The sequence below is a fragment of the Tetrao urogallus genome, assembly GCF_951394365.1.
Source record: "Tetrao urogallus genome assembly, chromosome: 12".
Taxonomy (NCBI): Eukaryota; Metazoa; Chordata; class Aves; order Galliformes; family Phasianidae; genus Tetrao; species Tetrao urogallus.
The window spans coordinates 929,271-948,269 of record NC_136825.1 but is presented as its reverse complement, the minus strand read 5'-3'; the positions used below and the strand labels follow the sequence as shown (position 1 = coordinate 948,269).

General features: G+C 41.0%; 1 protein-coding gene across 2 annotated transcripts in view; it reads left to right on the top strand.

Annotated features, from left to right (window-relative positions):
* The window catches only part of NFAT5 (nuclear factor of activated T cells 5), a gene marked incomplete at both ends in the record, with an annotated part of 50,888 nt that overhangs the window by 26,293 nt on the left and 5,596 nt on the right, over nt 1-18,999 (top strand). Inside the window, 8 exons of one of the 2 annotated variants that reach the window (XM_079541457.1) lie at nt 1,909-2,467; nt 7,145-7,337; nt 10,134-10,324; nt 11,896-12,068; nt 14,197-14,331; nt 14,494-14,546; nt 15,946-16,078; nt 16,686-16,766. In XM_079541457.1, the coding sequence (XP_079397583.1) occupies nt 1,909-2,467; nt 7,145-7,337; nt 10,134-10,324; nt 11,896-12,068; nt 14,197-14,331; nt 14,494-14,546; nt 15,946-16,078; nt 16,686-16,766 (1,518 nt within the window). Of the gene's footprint in view, nt 1-1,908; nt 2,468-7,144; nt 7,338-10,133; nt 10,325-11,895; nt 12,069-14,196; nt 14,332-14,493; nt 14,547-15,945; nt 16,079-16,685; nt 16,767-18,999 lie in introns of those variants that run through there. The other variant, XM_079541458.1, reaches the window with a different exon arrangement.

The following is an 18,999-nucleotide window of genomic DNA, read 5'->3' as shown; positions in this document are numbered from 1 at the left end:
GCTTCTAAATATTGTCACTGAAATTAATATCTGGATTTAATAGTTCTTGCCAATCCTATAAATGTTTTTGAAAAAAAGCATTGCATTAATGCATGATATATAAAGGATAAATTTGCCTTTAAATTGGAATGCAGTTCAAAGTGACTGAATTCTCCAATTTCAGCCGCTATATTTGCCAAAGAACAAACTGGGAAATGGAACTGGTATCATTCATCCGCTCCTGCTTCTCTGGGAGATTTGAGGAAGGGACTCCCTGTGTGAATAAAAGCAGAATTGATTGGTTGTGCTCTGTAACAACCACTGCATTTCACTTGACTCCAATGTGAAATACCTTTGATTTACTTTCAATTTTATTTAGCACAGAGAAGCTGTAAGAAACCAATGCCTTTTTAAAAAGCCTTCCTCATCAATCATGGATGACCCATGTAAATAACAAGGAGACTGTAGGAAGATTTTCTGACTTCTGCTGCTAATTCAGTATATATTGTAGTTGAATGTAATTTTTATGCTACTCTTAAATGGCTTACCCTGGATAAAATAGTTCAATACGTTTAAGCCTTTTCAGAAATAATTTGGATTTTAAAAAAGTCTCGAGAAAAAGTGAAGTGTAATGTCCCTCATCATAACAGGCATCGCCTGTACTGCAGCAGTACCTCGCTGACCAAACGCACTGTCTTATCAACAACTGATTGCAAAATTAGATTATTTCTAAAGTCTGTGTTCACTGTGTGAGGTGTAGTTAGCAGGGCAGAAATAAAGAAAACAGCATCTCCTCCCTAGGGACTTAAAATCTGGATAAAAAATCCAGTTGTTCCTTAGTGAGCTACAGCTGGCTGAAATCAATACCTGTGTCCTTCCTGCTGCCTCCTCTGAAACATGTCAGCTTGCATTCTCAGCTGATCTGTCCATTAACGTTCTTCAGTGGAAATGATTGCACTGCTCTCCAGACACCTTCAGGGTTCTGTTCTGATCTATTTGCTGCCCTTCGTATTTCTACAACTGCTCCATTTGTGGGGCATCCGGAGGAGTCACGATCATGCTGCTTAAAGTGCCCTGCTTAACGTGAATTTGTTGGAGGACTCTCCCGAGCTGTCTCTGTATGCTTAGGGAATTCACCTAATGAAGTCTGATAGAAGTCTAATGCGGGACTTGAGTCTGAAAGAGTCAAACTACAGAAATTTCACATTGTCTTAAGTCAATATGTCACCAGTCCAGATCTCTCATCCCTGCTTTGAACCTGCAAAATGAACAGCTGTCATAGCGACTGATACCAGTTCCATTTTGCCTACCAACTCAGTTGATTTTATATTTTATTTCTCATTTATGATGGAATAATCAGCAGCTCTTTTCTCATTTATTTTCTCATATTTTTATTCCAGGATTTGCCTCTGAAGCAGGGAGTGTCTGCATTAAAAATGACCTGTAGTTCTCTGCTTCATAGGTTAGAAACTTATTTTAATATTTTGTGGCTAAGCACAGTCCCGTCTTTTTCAAAACATAAAATAAAATCCATTGATAAATGGTTTAATTGGCATCGAATGTGGATTATAAGCATTTTGCATTGGGGCTTGCATTATTTTACATGAAATGGCTTATACACAAATAATCAGTCCAGCTGAGGCAATGAAAGCTCTGTTTACTTGCAGCCATTTTTTCTGAATTAACTGTAAGTTTTAAGAGAAGTTGACTGCGGCACAATGCGTTAAGTCTGATTTGGACATTTCCAAAGTACCGTATTGGCGAGGCTTTACCGCTTTGAACGCTTACAGTCCAAAGCTTACCAAATTCCAAATATTTGCTGGGGGAAAGAAATCCGTTCATAAATCACTTTACTTCAATGGGACTGCTATAGCCAGCACACACACAGAACCATGTGTCTTGTATTTACTTCTGAATTGTACACCGCAGATGCTTCTTCAGCTCCTTCCTCTTCCTCCATGGGCGGTGCTTGCAGCTCCTTTACCACCTCTTCCAGTCCTACCATTTACTCTACCTCAGTCACCGACAGCAAGGCTATGCAAGTGGAGAGCTGCTCCTCAGCCGTGGGGGTAAGTAACCGAGGGGTAAGTGAAAAGCAGTTAACCAGTAACACGGTCCAGCAGCAGCAGTCAACGCCGAAGAGACACACAGTGCTGTACATCTCGCCACCACCTGAGGACTTGCTGGACAACAGTCGGATGTCCTGCCAGGATGAGGGGTGTGGATTGGAATCAGAACAGAGCTGCAGTATGTGGATGGAGGATTCACCCTCCAACTTCAGTAACATGAGTACCAGTTCCTACAATGATAACACTGAGGTGCCACGTAAATCACGCAAACGAAATCCAAAGCAGAGGCCAGGGATCAAACGCCGAGATTGCGAAGAGTCCAACATGGATATATTTGATGCCGACAGTGCCAAAGCGCCTCACTATGTCCTTTCTCAGCTCAGCACGGACAGCAAAGGCAACTCAAAAGCAGGAAATGGGTTGGTATCTGCATTTTTTTTTTTAAAGTTCTATCACCATATGCAAAACCAAACTAATAAAACTCCCTTCCCATCAACCTTCTACTCAGGTTCTCACATAAATTCCTTCCCTTCTCTGCCATTCCCTTTGGCATCCTAGCCCGTGATAAAGTCTCACTAGACTTTAGCTGTTTAAACATTAAAGATTAACAATCTTTAAATAAAGGTAAAGCTAAAGTTTGTCACAACAATTGGAGGAGCACTGATGCACTCATCTGTATTGTTGTTTATGCAAGATTCCTAAAAGTTTGCACAATCCCATTTATAAAATGGCCATGAAATGTTATTGTGTGTAAAAACAAAGGCAGAAGTGGACCGGACGCACCCTAAACATTACTGCTTCTGCAGTATTTTATGTGAGGATTTCAGTCTGTGCACTTTACCTTCTTGTTCGTCTCTTTCTCTATTTTCAAAGAGAGAGAGTGATAGAAGCGAATGGCTTGTAAAGACTTCTCATCATTTGAATTAGCATAGCCTTTTTTAATTAAAATGTTAAGATTCTATGGTGAACTCAATTTTTTTTACTTGTGAATTCACTTCTGTATTTGATTTTTCAGAAATAAATCTCTAATCCTGTTTCTCTCTGTGCTTCTGGGTTGTGTGCATGTGTGTGTCTGTATGTGGGCACGCCTGGGTGGTGGTCTCTCATCTCTCCCACTTCACACTGTTCATTAAATGCATTTCAGTAGTTGCTTAAAGAAGAAATATCCATCAGCTTAGTGTGTTGATTATATATATATATATATATATTTTTATCTTGTGGCTTTTTTTAGTACTCTTAAGATGGTTGGGTGGAAAGATTTTATTATTTTCTTTTGTTTTTTGGGGGGGAGTTATTTATTTTGTTTCTGTTCTTATGTGTGTGCTTGCAGTATGTTCTAATGTTCATCACGGTCATGGTGAATATTAAAGTTTGACTGATGGGAAAGATTATGATCTTCTCATATTCCAAAGGGAAAGAGCCTGGAGTCTGTATTCCCAGGGTCACTGCAGTTCCATACTTAAAATTTCACTGTGAGAAAGTGAGTCTGAGAAACTCTCCAGAGTGTGCTGCTGCTCCTTCCTGCGCAGGGGGCATCATTGGGCACAGGAGCCAGCCGGTAACCAGGAGCTGGTGCTGTCACCCGCTGCTCTCCTCAAACCTTTGGCACAGCAACTGTGCAGAGATCATTTCGGTGTCTGTGACAAATGCTTTAAGCTTGTCTCATGCTGCTCAGCATCTCTTATTTTGGCAACTGAAAATTCTAATGAAATAAAACATTAGTTCTTGCTCGAACCTAGGAAGCAAATTAGCGTGGTTACTTGGAACAGGGAAGCTGCTGCCACCGAGCACAAAGGAGGTCATTCAGTCAGTTACAAAGGGAAGAAACTATCAGGAGGCAAAAACTGTGTGACTCGTGGCAAAAAGAGGAGACGTGGTAAACTCAGGAACAATATGTGAGATTTCAATCCAAAGCATCACAAGAGTATAGTATTCCCTAAAACGTTAGGGGCTAAGCAGTGAGCATTTCAGTGCTTGCATCAGTATCCTGTGAACAAGGGGTTGGACAAGCATAAATCTTCAGTGCCTCATACAGGCTAGATTAAACAAGCAAAAATCTTACGTAACAGAACTGTCCTTTTAAACAAGAGCTTTGCAATAAGTAATAGCTACGATACTGAGAAAGTTAATTCTGTAGTTAGAGAATGCAGTTTTAGCATGACCAATGTAGGTCACAGAAGTGGCTCTTAAAACTTTCTGTAAAACTTTCCATCCTGATGGGGTTCAGCCAAAGAAGGTCATTTACGTTGGGCCTGAAGAAAAAAGCCAGGAAAGAACATTTGCTGATTTGTGAAGTGGAAATAGAGTTTGTCTCAAAAGAGACTTCAGTTTGCCTTTCAGATGTAGAAAAAAGAATTTATTCCTATGGAAACTCTTAGAATTTCTGAAAGCCTTTTGAAAATAGATAAGTTAAGAGTGATTTAGCACAAAGACTCTCAGATTTCAGTCATGCTTGGTCTCGCTTTCACTTTCAGGTCTTCACTTGGAACAACCATGATGCAAGTGCAGGACCAGACAAACGTTAACTCCTGAAATCTATTTTAATAGAATCATGGGTTTTGCCATTTGTATTTTAGAAAAGAAGTGCTAGCTTTGAGGAGACATTGTCTGGTAACAATTAAGCTAATAAATAAAGGTGTGTGTGTGTGAAATATTATTTTTACTACTTGTCTATGCATGGCTACTAGTATTATAAGTCAACTAAATTAAAAGGATGTGTAAATGATATATCCTGATAATTCGACAAGTAAGAGCACTGAGAAATTCTGGTGAAATCTTTAAAATTACTTCCATGTTCATCATCTAATCTTACTGAAAATAATTCTCTCTTAAAGCTTCTTGAGGGAAGACTTTCCAAGTAATTTTTAGGCAGCATCCCTTCATGTAAATGCTGCAAGGTGTGAAATGTTAGTATGCTGACAACGAAGGTAACTTGGTTTAAAGAGCAAAGTGCTTCCAGGAAAACCTGATGATGTGCTGGAGTTGCCAATGAGTCAATGTCACACTGGTAGAACCTTGTATTTTTGATATCAAAAGTGATTTTCATTTTAATGGCTGCCTCTCTGACTCTTCCCTTCAAAATTCTCTGTACAGTCTTCTGCATTAATTTATTTACCTGGAATTCTGAAGTGCAACAAGGTCAGCATAAGCAATCTGTGTGCTGCATTCACTGCAGTGAAGCGGGTCCAGGCGGAGGCCAAGGCAGCACCCTTTGTGCTCCTTTTCACATCCCCTGTGGGAGCTGAACTTCAGCTGTATAATTTGAAGTTCTGAATGAGAAAGAAGACATTGAGTGACAGTTACTAAATGTATTCCTTTTAATGACTGTGCGTTGGAGCAATGTCCTGACAGGAAGTACAGATAAATGATAATCTAACAAGCTTGAATTCAATTACTATTTATCCTGGCTTGTACAAAAGCAAAGAGCACAGCACTGTTAACTACAGTGTTCTTAGCGTACCACAACTTCTGTATACACTACACTGAAGACACTTTGTCCCTTTTATGTTCCTACAGTAAGGACTGTTTTCACACAGCATTTCCCAGCAGCCTGACTTGCCTCTAGCTGTGCGCAGGACTCATGGCAGAAGGATGCTGCCACGTGGGCCTCCTTCCCTCCGGCTGTGGCTGCCTGCTGTGAGCTGCTGGCGCAGGCCTGATGGGGTCGGGGCAGCTGAGGAAGAAGGAGCAGTAGGTCTGGGACCTTGCCTCGAGCACAGTTAACCTCAGGAACAGAAAAAGTGAGGTTCAGGCTCAGCACAAACCTAGCAGCTCCCCGAGGTGCACTTAGCGCTCTGTGACGTGCATTGCAGACCTGTGGAAGTTTAGTGGAAGTTGCAGCGTGGCAGTGAGGGCTGCGGGGGCTCAGGGGACAGAGCCTCCCTGCACACACAGGAGGTCCTGCTGCTGCAGGAGCTGTGCTCAGTGGGAGGCCTCATTGTGCACCAGCTGTAGGAAAGCTGTGATGTTCGTTAGCATAAGCCACCCGGCAGCTGGGAAGAGAGCACTACAGGCTGCTTTGGAGTCAGGTCCATGGCAAGCTCAAACAGTGGGTGAAGACAGCAGCAAAGCTCTCAGTACTGTTGAAGAGAAGGCGTTTCTCTCACCCTTCTCCCTCAAAAAAAAAATCCTTGTTAAGTTGCTTGTACGTTGTTCATTGAAACAAGGTTCTGGTTTCTGACTTAAAGCTGCTTTCTTCCGATTGATTAGCACTTAAAAATGCCTTTCTGGTAGTTTAAAGAAAAAATAATGACAGAACTGCATTCTGCATAACCTCATGGAGCTCTTTTTCTGTTCTGTCCCATTTGCTCTGGCGCATTTACATTTGTTAATGTTCGATAGGTTTATTGGACTTGATAATTATAAAAACCTCCTCTATGTAAAATCAAGAGTTACCTTTCCTTATGCTTTAAAGTGAACAAAGAATTGGATCCCAAAAAGTTATGCTTTGGAGGGCTTCTTCATTCAGGTTTTAATTATGGAACTGATCTCAGCCAATACGGTACATCTTAACATGCACACCTGCAAAGAAACACTCTTTTGCATATACTGCAGCTTTACAATTTGTGCCATTACGTTGGAGCCTTTTACTACAACTAATTTGTTTTAAACATAAATTTATCAAGGTGTTTTAACAGAAACTAGCATTTGAGTTTGCATGGATATACAAGGTCAGGAGGAGACAGGCTGTTTTCCTATTTCAAGTATCATTTAACCTTAAATCCATTTAGTGTGTGTGTGTACCTATGCATATTTTTAACAGAAGTTAAATGGCTTATTCCAGTAATAATAGGCTGTATCAAGTACTATGAAAACAGCAGGTTATAAGCCTATTTGTTAATATAGTTTAATGCCAATTGCTTTTCCCTTCCTTTATGTTTACTCTTTGAAAAAGCAGTTCCTATTTGCACTGGATGGAAGAGGCAGGGAAGCACCATTGCTCTTCATCCTGCAGGTTTCCTTCTCTGTCAGAAGGAGAAATCTCTCAACTATGAATCCTCCGTCCATTAATGTACACATCTTACCTTTATAGCTTTTCTGTGATTTTTTTGGAGCTGCTTTTAACATCTTTTTAACGGTCTGCTTTGACTTCTCAGAGCATCGGAGAGCCAGAAAGGAGCTGGAGGGAAGAAGACCCCAATGTTGTGTGGTCAGTATCCAACCAAAAGTGAGGGGAAGGAGCTGAAGATAGTGGTGCAGCCGGAAACCCAGCACAGGGCTCGTTATCTGACTGAAGGCAGCCGAGGCTCAGTGAAAGACCGAACACAACAAGGTTTTCCAACTGTGAAGGTAGGCTGTTCAGGATTAGGTGATATGAAAGTTCCTTTTCAGTGGATAATTCAGTAGGTGGGAGCTGGTTCAGTTCAGATAAGGCGTGGTCTCTTCTTGAGGGTACGAAGGCTGAATTGAAAGGACATCTCCTTGCATCACAGCATTACAAGAGGTGGGAAATTTCACGTCAAGGCAACGATGCCTCATCCCTAATGCGTGCTGTTAGGCTACAATTAAATGAACCGCATACAAATAGTGGAAAGTTGAAAAATGCAAAAGTAGGACAGCAAAATTCCGTAACTGTTCAGTTGCTGCTGCTGGGTCATCATTATGTCTTACTGTTAAGAATGTAAAACAAAGCTTCATTCCAAAAAACATTTAAAGGTTGTGTGTTTTTTTAATAAGTATCAGGATCCACATAACGATCTGTTAGCTGAGGTGTCAGAGGTCACCAAAGAGTTGCAGTGATCGCAGGATGGTTGTCAGTGTGGGCAAATATGGAAAATGGGAAATATGGTACACGACTTCCATGCATCCGTGGGAGAAGCGTGGGCAGCAGGCTCAGCAAGTAACCATAGCTGTTACCATACAGCATGGTAACTGTTGAGTCACATCCTGAGCACTTGGTTGAGCTCCTGGGGAAAGGACCTGGTCAGCCCTGGGAGCACAGGTGAAGGCAGTTCACTTAAGTGACTGGAAGAGGTGGAGCCTGGCTGCATCTCTCTTAGACCTCATTTAAGGACCGACTGCCACTGGGGAAGGAGCTCTGGTTGGAGGTCTCTCCTTTGTGTGTTGTTATTCTGTTCAGATTAGTCCCTTCGCTGCTGCATTGCTGCATGTCCTTTCACCCCGTTGACCTTTCTGATTGTTACACATAATGACAAGAAAAATGAAAGCTGTCTCCTCTGATACTTTTCTTTAGTTATTCCAGTTTAGGAAAGCAGCAATGCAGTTCTCTATACAAGCTAGTTTGTTAGGTCCACAAAAAAAAAAAAAAAAAGTTTGTAAGGCCTGCCTGGAAAACAAATTTGTGCTGTTTACAGGGTATTAAAATGCACTTGTCTTTAAAGATCAGTTCAGCATTGCAATCATCTCCAACACTTTGCTCCATCCTCTTTGGTAATATGGAAGTCCAGTAAAGTTTCATAAGAAAAGAATCCATTCATATACTCCTGTTGCTATGGCGATTTAGTGTTCATTTATGTGGACTTTCTTAATAGGCCTTTGTTTGTCTGAATTTCCTCTTAATTCCTTTCCCAGTTACTCTTTAGCACCCGTCAGTGAAAATTTTCTGTTTAGAAGAGTCTCGCATTACAGAATTCCTTGGAAGCTCAAGCTGTTTTACCAGCAGGCAAACTAGTTCATACTCTGCACACAAAATTACTTTGAACAACAAGGCACAAAAATCCATCAGTGACTTAGTCTGAAAACTGCATTTGTTGTATTCTTGAGAAACTTGCTTCTGTTAGAAAACGTTACTTTTTAGTAAAGTTCTTGCTAAAGTACTTCATGGAAGCCATGGGCTTTCGAGCCCTTTGCTGTTAGCCTCATTGCATACATGTGAGCCTGTGATGGGCCACCTCCAGAAGTCTTTTGGCTTGGCCCATCTGTAGCATAGAACCCAGCTACCTGCTTTAAACTCAAAGCTCCATTTGGACGTGGGAGGCATACTGTGATCTTACAGGTGTTTGCTAATGGTTTTACAAGCCAGCTAAGAACTCCAAGACTAAGTTTTCTGAGTCTGTCAGGAACTACTCTGAGAGATCCTCCAGGGGACTCCGCGCTCCTTTGCTGTCACCTTATGTGTAATCAAAGAATGTTAGGATGTTATAATCACAAAATAAACAAGAGAGTTAGGCAAAGTAGATTATGATAACAAAAGAGAATAAATAGAAGGCTTACCCTTATGCTGGGCTCACCCCCAAAACTCCAGCAGAGGCAATCTCCAGCAGAGATCCTTCCCTACTGGCAGCCAGCTCTTAAACAGCTCTAGGAGGGATGGAGCCTGGCTGCAGCCCTTCCAGCAGCACAGCTGCATTGCCTTCACCTGTGCTCCTGTGGCTGACTCAGTGCTCACCTCAGGTGATCAATCGGGTTCAGGCTGTGACTCAGCAGTTCCCATACACCTTACTACTGCAGATTGAGCTTTATTCCCCTCTGCAAGTATCGACTGTGTTTCGACACCTAGAACAAAATGTAATGTTGTCACCCAGAAATCCTCTAGCAACAATTACAACAACACTAATTGATCAGTTGAATCATGAGAATGTAAGCTGCTAGCTGGTTGATCTGCGTGCATGTACTGACCAGCACATTCTCATGTACCTCACAGTCAGCCACAGCAAGTTTCTTCTTAGTTAACTGGTGGATGTCATAGAATCATGTCAGTGCTGGTGGGGAGGAGACGAGGAAATTGTTAAAGAGCAGGTGGGAGTGAGGGATCATTAGAGATGTAAAAGTTGGAGTTGGTTTAATTCCATGTGAAGGCGTATAGGATTCAAGCCGGTTTATATACGTTTATATTCATTTCACCCGTGTGTTCTAACAGCAGAACTAAGGACATTAACCACCTATTTTTGGGAACCTGCTTTAGCAAGGGGGTTGGACTCGATTTCTTGAGATCCCTTCCAACCCCTGCAGTTCTGTGATTTCATTTATGAACTAGATTTAAGAAAAAATCATGCTTACCTTTGGTTTGTTTCCAGCAACGCTGGGAGTAGGTTCACTTCAAGTTCAGCTGCATGAAATGCTCCCTGTTTTAATTAAGACATTGCTGGTCAGTTGAACTATCCGATCTGTGCTGCTGTGTTTCAGCTGGAAGGTCACAACGAGCCGGTGGTGCTGCAGGTGTTCGTGGGCAATGACTCCGGCCGAGTGAAACCGCATGGCTTCTACCAGGCCTGCCGGGTTACTGGGAGAAACACCACTCCCTGTAAGGAGGTGGATATCGAGGGCACCACTGTTATTGAGGTGGGACTGGACCCTAGCAACAATATGACACTGGCGTGAGTAGTTCCTATTAAAAAATAGATATACGTTTAACTTGTTTGTTTTCAGAGACTGATTTTCCTTTCTCCATTGGATTGCTTAGCGGTTAGAAGTATGAGCATCTCAGCACACGTCAGGCACTTAGTTAAAGCTACAAGCATAAGAGAAACATTTAAATCCCGTTCTCTGCTTATTATGCTTAATGTTTCATCTTTTTGTAGGAATTTTTCTGTGGACTTTGTTATATTAGAGTTTCATGGGCTGTTTAAAGAATAACCTGCACATTGAAGTTTCATGTGAACCATGAAGTTGTCACTGGCTCCACTGATACCTCTTCAGTTAGCAACTATGAAACTGGTTATAAGAAGAGGAAAGGAGAATAGCAGGATCTTTAGTCCTCAGAAGGGCTGGGACATTTAGACAAGGAGGTTAAACTGAGTTTTCTCTCCTCTGTGCTTGTTCCATTTCAGTCGTTCCTGTTAGGTGGTTCTTTATCATGAAAGCTGTTAAAATTGAGTGCGTTCCTGTCTTTACAGACCTTGTCTGGTCAAATACAGGCAAAATCTTGGACATAGCTGAATGATGCATTTAAGCCGTGTGTGCTGCTGCTCAGGAGGAATGAACTCAGTCTGATGAATTGTTTGGCTTTTTTGTTTTGTATAACATTTTCCCATAAGTGAAAACTACCCCTTAAAATAATTTGTGATTGCCCTCAAGTGGTAATATAAAACCCTGTAAGCATAGAGATACTGGAAGAAATGAGTTACCAAGGAAGACAAGTTTTGTCTAGCTGTTTTCCCACAGGATACCTGAATGCCTCAGGAATCTTCCTGGTGTGTCAGTGGTGACGCTGTAGTTGTTGCTGAGGCAGTGGCAGTTGCCATTTGGCAATTGCTGTCTCTTCTCCCCTTCTCTCTACTCCCAAGCTGTTCCTCCTTGGGTGACTTGCAGTGCAAAGATTTGCTGTACTCAAATTCAGTATCAGATGCCCTGTGTGCTTTTTGGATGTAAGGCCTGAGATCCTGGCAGAGTCAGTGTTCTTTTCCTTAAAGCACATCAGGCTGTGGGGTTTTTCTGTTTTTTTATTTGTTTATCTTTTCCTCTAAATCATTTTGCACCTGTCATGTCTTTCTATAAGCTGGCATGGCATTGCTCTCTCTCACCCTCACACTTTGTATCTATTTATCCCAGGCCCACAGTTACTGCCCTGAACTTTTTGTTTTACTACTATCCAGAATATTTTTCATTAATAACCCTGCAAGCCCAGATCTGGTCCAGGGAATAAAAGTATAAAGATCTCCAATGATAAATTGAATGCTTACCAGAATTACTTTCTCGTATGGCATTTTCTTTTCTATTCATAGTATTTTCATGTTCCTTCCTCCCATGATTTGGCATCCAGATTAGGTAGGGATGAATTGAAAACCAGTATATAATAAGAAAGGTTATACAGGAATTTCCATGTGAATAATTAATAATATTTCAGTAGTTACTTCAATAATTGTGACTTTATATGGCTTGTGTAACAAGTGAAAAGATTTTAAAAGGTGCTGAATTTATTAAACTCTCAACTGCTTCTTATTGTCAGGGTTGATTGCGTGGGAATACTGAAGCTGAGAAATGCTGATGTGGAAGCTAGAATTGGGATTGCTGGTTCCAAGAAAAAAAGCACACGTGCCAGGCTGGTATTTCGTGTCAACATCACTCGCAAAGATGGTTCCACATTGACTCTGCAGACACCTTCTTCCCCAATTCTGTGCAGTGAGTATCAAAGCAAAATGTTGGTGTTAGAGGACTCTGGGTTTTGGTGTGATTGAAGGAGTAAGGAAAAAAAACAACAAACCAAGAACAAAATGAAAGCTGTGTTAATCTGTGATTATTTCAGAATTGCTATGGCTTAAATCAAATGGGATGATCTTAATTTGGAGCAGGGTGTTAGTTAAATGACTGACCAATATTTAAAAGTAGTTACAAAATGGCTAATCTGTTATTAAATTCATTTTTGCCTTTTAAAAGATGAGAAATTCTGTCAGGCTTTCTTTGAAGGGATCATATGACTTTAAAACAGGTTTTAATCTCTTTGTAGTGTCACTTCCATCTGCCAGCGTTCAGTGATGGAGATGACTTGTCATAAGTTACTAAGCATGGCTCTGTACAGATGTGGGAGTTCATTGAGCCAGAGGGGGAATCTGTTCTGGTTCAGTGCAAGAATTAAACTTGTTACAGCTATTTATTAAAATGCTCTGTTTAGCACTGAGAACAGATGGTTGCATTGACAGTTCAGGTTATGCTGACCAATGTGGAAAATGAAATCAGAGTAGAGCTGCTGCTTCAGTTACAGGAAATTTTGCTCATCTGCCGGAGAAAAGATAGGAAAAATAATGCATCAATTGCTGTTTTAAATTCTTTGTATTTCTTGATGAACAAGAGGATAGGAGAGCTTTTTCTGTGTACTTGGAATTTAGTGTGATTATACAGGTGCATTAGAAAGAGAGTGTCCAGCAGTGCGAGGGAGCTTCTCCTCCCCTCTGCTGTGCCCTGGGGAAGCCACATGTGAGCACTGCAGCAGGACAAGGGGCAGTGAGCACAGATTGGAGCCCGAGGCGTTCCGTCTGAACAGGAAAAAAAAACTGTGAAGGTGGCAGAGCCCTGGCACTGCTGCCCAGAGAGATGGGGGAGCCTCCTTCTTGGAGATATTTGGAACCCACCTGGACGCTTCCCTGTGCAAACTGCTGCAGGGAACTGCTTTGGAGGGCTGGTCTGGGAGGGGTTCAGAGTTCCCTTCCAGCCCCTATGGCTCTATGATTCCGTGCCACTGACAGCAGTATTCATAGTGTTCCCAGAGCTACAGTCGTGAGATGCAGGCTCTTTAACGAAGCCTGCTTAAAGTGTAGGCCTTACTAATTTGATAGCAAACCTAAATCTGGTTTCTCTATTGAGAAGTTCATGTGTACTGAGCATATTTAGTAGCTGCGTAACGGTTGCCTAGGAGCCTGCTTCAGCAGTTGTAGAAAAATCCTTTCTGAAAGGTCATTAAATAATGTGGACCGTTGTGGTATGTATGCTCTTCTGTGCAGTAAGCTAAGAGAATACTATTATTAACACTGAAAGTGGGCCACATGAATGCAAAACACAAGTACAGTCTTACACCACTAGGATTTTATGGAGAATAGAAAAGCTGGCTGAACACCCTCTGCTAGGAGCTGGATTTACTTTGTTGCATATTAAATGTGACAAAGTCAAAATGCATTATTTTAAAAATCTGTTTCTTTGTTCAAGAGCCCAGAGGGAAGTTCAGATTCTTTGCCAGGAGGGTTCCAAAAATGTGCTTATGCACTCAAGTGTGCTTCTGTATTTCAGCTATTTTTGGTGGTCAATTTCCTTTGGCACAGGTGGTTTTATTGGGTTTGTGCTTTAAGAAGCACAGAAGTAGTTTGCAGCACGACCCATTTGTAACCTTACAGCCCACGATTTGGCTGATGACTTTGGAGAGGCAGAGGTTCCTAGGGGTGTGCATTGGTAAGCTGCATCCCCTTTGCTGGCTCAGGGGGTACGGATTGCTGTAGTCCTCAAAGAAAGAGATGTGGCTGCAGCAAGGATTTATATTAGCAGGCATATATAGCTCTTGAAAATAGCTCAAATGCTGAAAATTTTGTTTGAAAGGTTCAAAAAATGCAGTAGAAAGGGGAAAAGATGACTTGTGGGTCATTTACCTACGCGTTGTTTTTAGAGTCGTTACTTTTAGAAAAGAAACAGTAGACATATTTAGGATTTGTTTTGTTCTTTCCCGTAAGTGAAATAAGAAAGTTATAATCCTGTCAGTGAAAGCTCGTTTTTCTGGATATTGATGTTTTCTTGGACTTCAGGATCCGTGTTTTGTCAATTGCAGCTCAACCAGCAGGAGTTCCCGAGATCCTAAAGAAAAGCCTGCACAGCTGTTCGGTGAAGGGTGAAGAGGAAGTTTTTCTAATTGGCAAGAACTTTCTAAAAGGAACGAAAGTGATTTTCCAAGAGAATGTTTCTGGTTAGTGTGAAAGCAACAACTTGTGGGAGAGAGCATGCTCGGGTTTACGTCGTTTCATACAGAGTAGCTGTAGAGAACAAATTGACAAACTGAATCAAGGGCACTAAAATAAATTGCTTTATATGGATGAGCAATAAATTATGCTTTTTAACTTTCATTTAGATGAAAATTCTTGGAAGGCAGAAGCTGAAATAGACATGGAATTGTTTCATCAGGTACTTACTACTGCTTTGTTTTTTTTTTTACTTAATATTTTTCTTTTTATTATGACCTGCAGACTCCCTTTTAGCATGATCAAATCATTGATTCTTAGGTTTTAAGTCATTGTCTTGGCAAATATGCTCCAGGATCAGTGGCTTATTACAAATAAAAAGCAAAGTATAGCATCAGGGAAATGGAGCTTAGGAAGATGTCACTTTTGCTGAAGGTGTTGTGTGTGGCTCACGTTGATGAAAGCTGGAAAATGTACCCAGTGGTTTTGTTTTCAGTCAGTGCTGTTGATAAGGGAAAGGCAGACAGAGCTTTCCTCATTTGGAAGAGAAATAGAATTTTAAAAGATAGAGCAGTTAGTATTTTTAGTGCTACTTTTAATTTCTTGAATTTTGCTCAGATTTGACTTTCTATATTTTCTGTACTAAACTGACTAATAACTTTAAAACAATTTAGTAATCTGTGACACTGTTCTGTCTGTAATCTTTGCCACTCCACAAGCAGTTGGACAGTTCTTACACTAGAAAAACAAACAAAAAAACCCAAACCTAACAGCAAAAGATTTAAAATGTAGAAGGATTTTACATTCCTTTGTTGAAAAAGGAATTTGTAGCGAGCCCAAAAGACAAGAGCTGTAACAAATACATAATAATTACATTTCTTCTCTAGGAGGACTGCCTCTGTGCTCTAGTAACAAGCTTCTCTTTTGGGATTGTGATTTGGCAGTCTGTTGCTTTTCTCCAAAGATGAGATGTTCATTCTGATGGATCTGCTTTTTTTTCCTTGGTACTGCAGTTTAAAAAAATGTTAATTAAGTGCCTATAACCTGGTGCAGAACTGCTCCGTGGAGGAGAAGTGGTAGAAGGCAGCTGGCAACCAGCCTGACTGCGAGCTGCTTGGATGAGTGACGTTCTGTGTGCGACCCATCAGTGTGAAAATGAGGAGCTGAAATGCACAGATCCCAATTAAAATCTGTCTGAAGTATCGCCAACCAGTTGGTGTGCAGAAATGCTCCTCATGCAACTTTGTGTCAATTGGAACAGGCACAGCTTGATTGTGCTGCAGCTCTGTGCTTCTGGATAGAAAGCACTTTAAAATCTGATGTCCAGGAAGTGTTGTCTATGAAATAGTGGCTGTATGAAAGCTGTTACACAATACAACCTACAGTTCTATTGTGAAAATGAAAAGTAAAAGTGGTATTACAAGCTTCCTGATTTACTCTGGCGGACTAGTTCTGACTTTCCAAAACGAAATCAAAACTGTTACCAACTGACTTCACTAAACATTTTCCCCCGTTCTTTCTGGTGTTTTATTAGTCTGTTTCTTTGCTTTGAGGGAGGTAGATAGTCGTAATAGTAATGAAGTGAGGTTTCTGATATGATTTTGCTGTTTTTGGCATTACAGAATCACCTTATTGTGAAAGTGCCACCGTATCACGACCAGCGAATAACCTCAGCTGTTTCTGTGGGAATTTACGTGGTGACCAACGCTGGGCGATCGCACGACGTGCAACAGTTCACCTACACTCCAGATACATGTATGTAGAATGGGAAACTGGGGCAGGAGTGGGCAGAGACCTGCTCAGCCCTTCTTTCCTGATCTCACAGTCCATATAACAAATGTTAGGTAATGAGGATCTTTTCAAACTCCTCTTGTGGTTAAGATTTACTCTGCGAGGAAAGCCAAGCCCTTAGATTTCATTATTCATCTGCATGGTGCTGTCACCAAAATCCACTGACAGGTATCAGTAGCAGCTGCTTTTAAGCGTTTCTTCTATAAGCTTCAAAATGAAGCTGAGTAGGAAAAATACAGGCATCCTACATACAGAACGCAACAGAAAAAACAGCACCAGTTTTTACTGCATGGAGTGAAGATTCGTGACGTGTTTTTTGTTGCTTTATCCATGGCAGTGTGCAGTGCAGTCGCTGGCGTCACTTTTGGCTTCTTCACTTTTGGAAGTGAAAGTGATATTGTGGGCACTGCGGTTCCCAATCGGTGAGCTGTGTGTTCGCTGCAAAGCACTTCCATGAGTTTCAAAAAAGCTTAGTTACTTTAAGGTCGAAGTGACTGAGTTTGCTTTGAGGATTTTTTTTTGTTTGTTTGCTGTTTTAATATAAGGAAGTTTTCAATGTGTTTTGCCTCAGCAGCTGGTACTCTGAATGTTAATGTGAAGAAGGAAATCTCCAGCCCAGCCCAACATTGTTCTTTTGAAGAGGCTATAAAAGGTACTAAATTGATTCTTATCATTGTTGTTAATAATTTAACTATAAATTCCCACCCAAATTTTGCAGGAATGAATCAGCTATCCTGAGAAGCTGTGTCTGCACTTAGAAAATCTGGCAGTGTTCTTACAGTGGGGTTTGATTTCTAATCCTGAGTATTTCACTTAGTAGCTGTATTCCTTGAAGTATATTGTAACATGAGAGAGAGCAGAGCAAAAACCTCAGCAAAAATAATTTTTAAAGAATTGTTTTTGGGCCTCGGAACCAACATCCCAATCTTCATGTAATACTCTTACAAAGAAGAGGAGAGAAACCTAAGAGGACAGTGGGTACAAAGGATTTAGAAGCTATGTGGTGTCAGTTGAAGTTTAAAAGGAAGAAAGGCGGGGGGAGGTTAGAAGAACAGAGCACTGAAAAGCCCTCACGTACTAAATTGGTGCTTTTCCTTACAGTTATGATGGTGTGGTAATATTAGAGACTGAAGCTGTCCAGTGATTTTTATGGCTGCTTGCAGTGGCTCTAGTAAGAAAGCAAAGTCTGGCATTTTCAGCTTACTTCCTTCAGTGGTGTTTTCTTTCTTGTCATTCTGTCCATGCAAGGTTTGTTGTTTTGTTCCAAGGGAGAATCTTGTAGGCTTGCCTGGCTTTTAACTGAATTGATCCTTTCTATATTGAAATAAAGGAAGGAAATATTTCTTGGTTGTTAAGACTATGGCAGTGTACAAAGGTCAATGGAAATTTCCATAGCCTGCTCTGGTGGAAGCAGATTGAAAGGTAAGCAAATTAACAATGTGATCACAAGTTTGATAGGAATCCATAGCTTCGGGTTAAAATCATGAAGCTCATGTTTAAAGTTAATAGCTGTACATTTGGCCTTGACAGGGATGTATTTACAAGTCAACTTTACAACTTGTTAGGTAGGATAATGCAAGATATGATGAGTTTAAACCTGCAGAGCGTAATAGGGGAGAAATTTGCAGAAGGGTTTAGGGCAATGAAACAAGCTGATCAAAGGATTGGTAAGACTTCTTAGTAGCTAGATTAAAAAGATAAGGATAATAATAGCCAATGTATCGGGGCAAGCCTGACATCTATCTGATCTAGTACGGAGGCTTAACCAAGATGAGATAGCAACTGCATCAGGGGAGCACTGCTGTTCACGTGTGGTTCCTATTGGCTCATCCCTTTGTTCATGAGAGAACTTGTCCTGCCCTTGTGTGGATTTTCCTCTAGCTTTTTTTTTTTTTTTTGACTGTTCATTCCTGCACCTACTCCATCTGTTTTAGGCTGGAGGTGAACCTTAGGTCAGACGGTTTCGTCTGCTTTATGTACTTTGTCTCTACATGTCCCAGCTTATCCTTCATCTCTGTTCTGAAATGATACAGAGCGAGTGGGGATCCAGTGAACACTGCTTCCTTCCTGTTTGCTTTCACTGGGAACAATATCATAGAACTCACAATACAGGTGCCATCATGTACTGCAGCCTCAGACAAACGATCTGTTGCTGCCTACAGTTACATCCTGAACTTTAAGGGCCTTTCTGTTCTTATCATGGGCAAACTCAAACTTTGTCTCAGATGTCTGTAAATATTCCTTATAAAATTATTGCACCTGTGTAAATGAAAAAAACCAACACATTGCTTCCCAAAACAATTTCAGATTTTTAGTTCTAAGACTGTAGATCTGGAAGATTTCAAGAGCAAGTTATGTTTCAGGGCAACGTTTAGAATTGTAAACTTGGGAGAGAGGAGTGAGTGTGGCTAACCATGTAGTTCAAGTCTCTGCCTAAGGAAATGCACGTCCTCCCAACAGAGGAGTAGTCAGCTAGCATTGTTTGTGAATGGTTAAAGATGGTTACAGGTTCCAGTTTCACTGGGAGAAAAGGGAAAGGCTGTATTTGCTTTGAAAACATCGTAGCAGTTCAGAAGTTCTAAAATAAGTCAATCACAAAGACGTACAAACCAAGACCAACAGCAGTTTTCTGCTTTTGAAAACTATTTCATTTTTAATCTCGTTTCTTTTTTCATTTTTCCAACCAAGTACGTCACTGTGAAGCAGCACACTACTGCTAGTACCTAACCTGTATGGCACTGGCATTTTAATTACTGAAGTGTAAAGTCTTTATTGTTTCCAGTTAATACTACATGATTAAACACGTAAGAGTGGAAAACTTGATAAGTGTGACTGCTGTGTGTGAGTGGCTGTCCTGAGGCAGGCGTGGGGGTGGGATTCTCCTG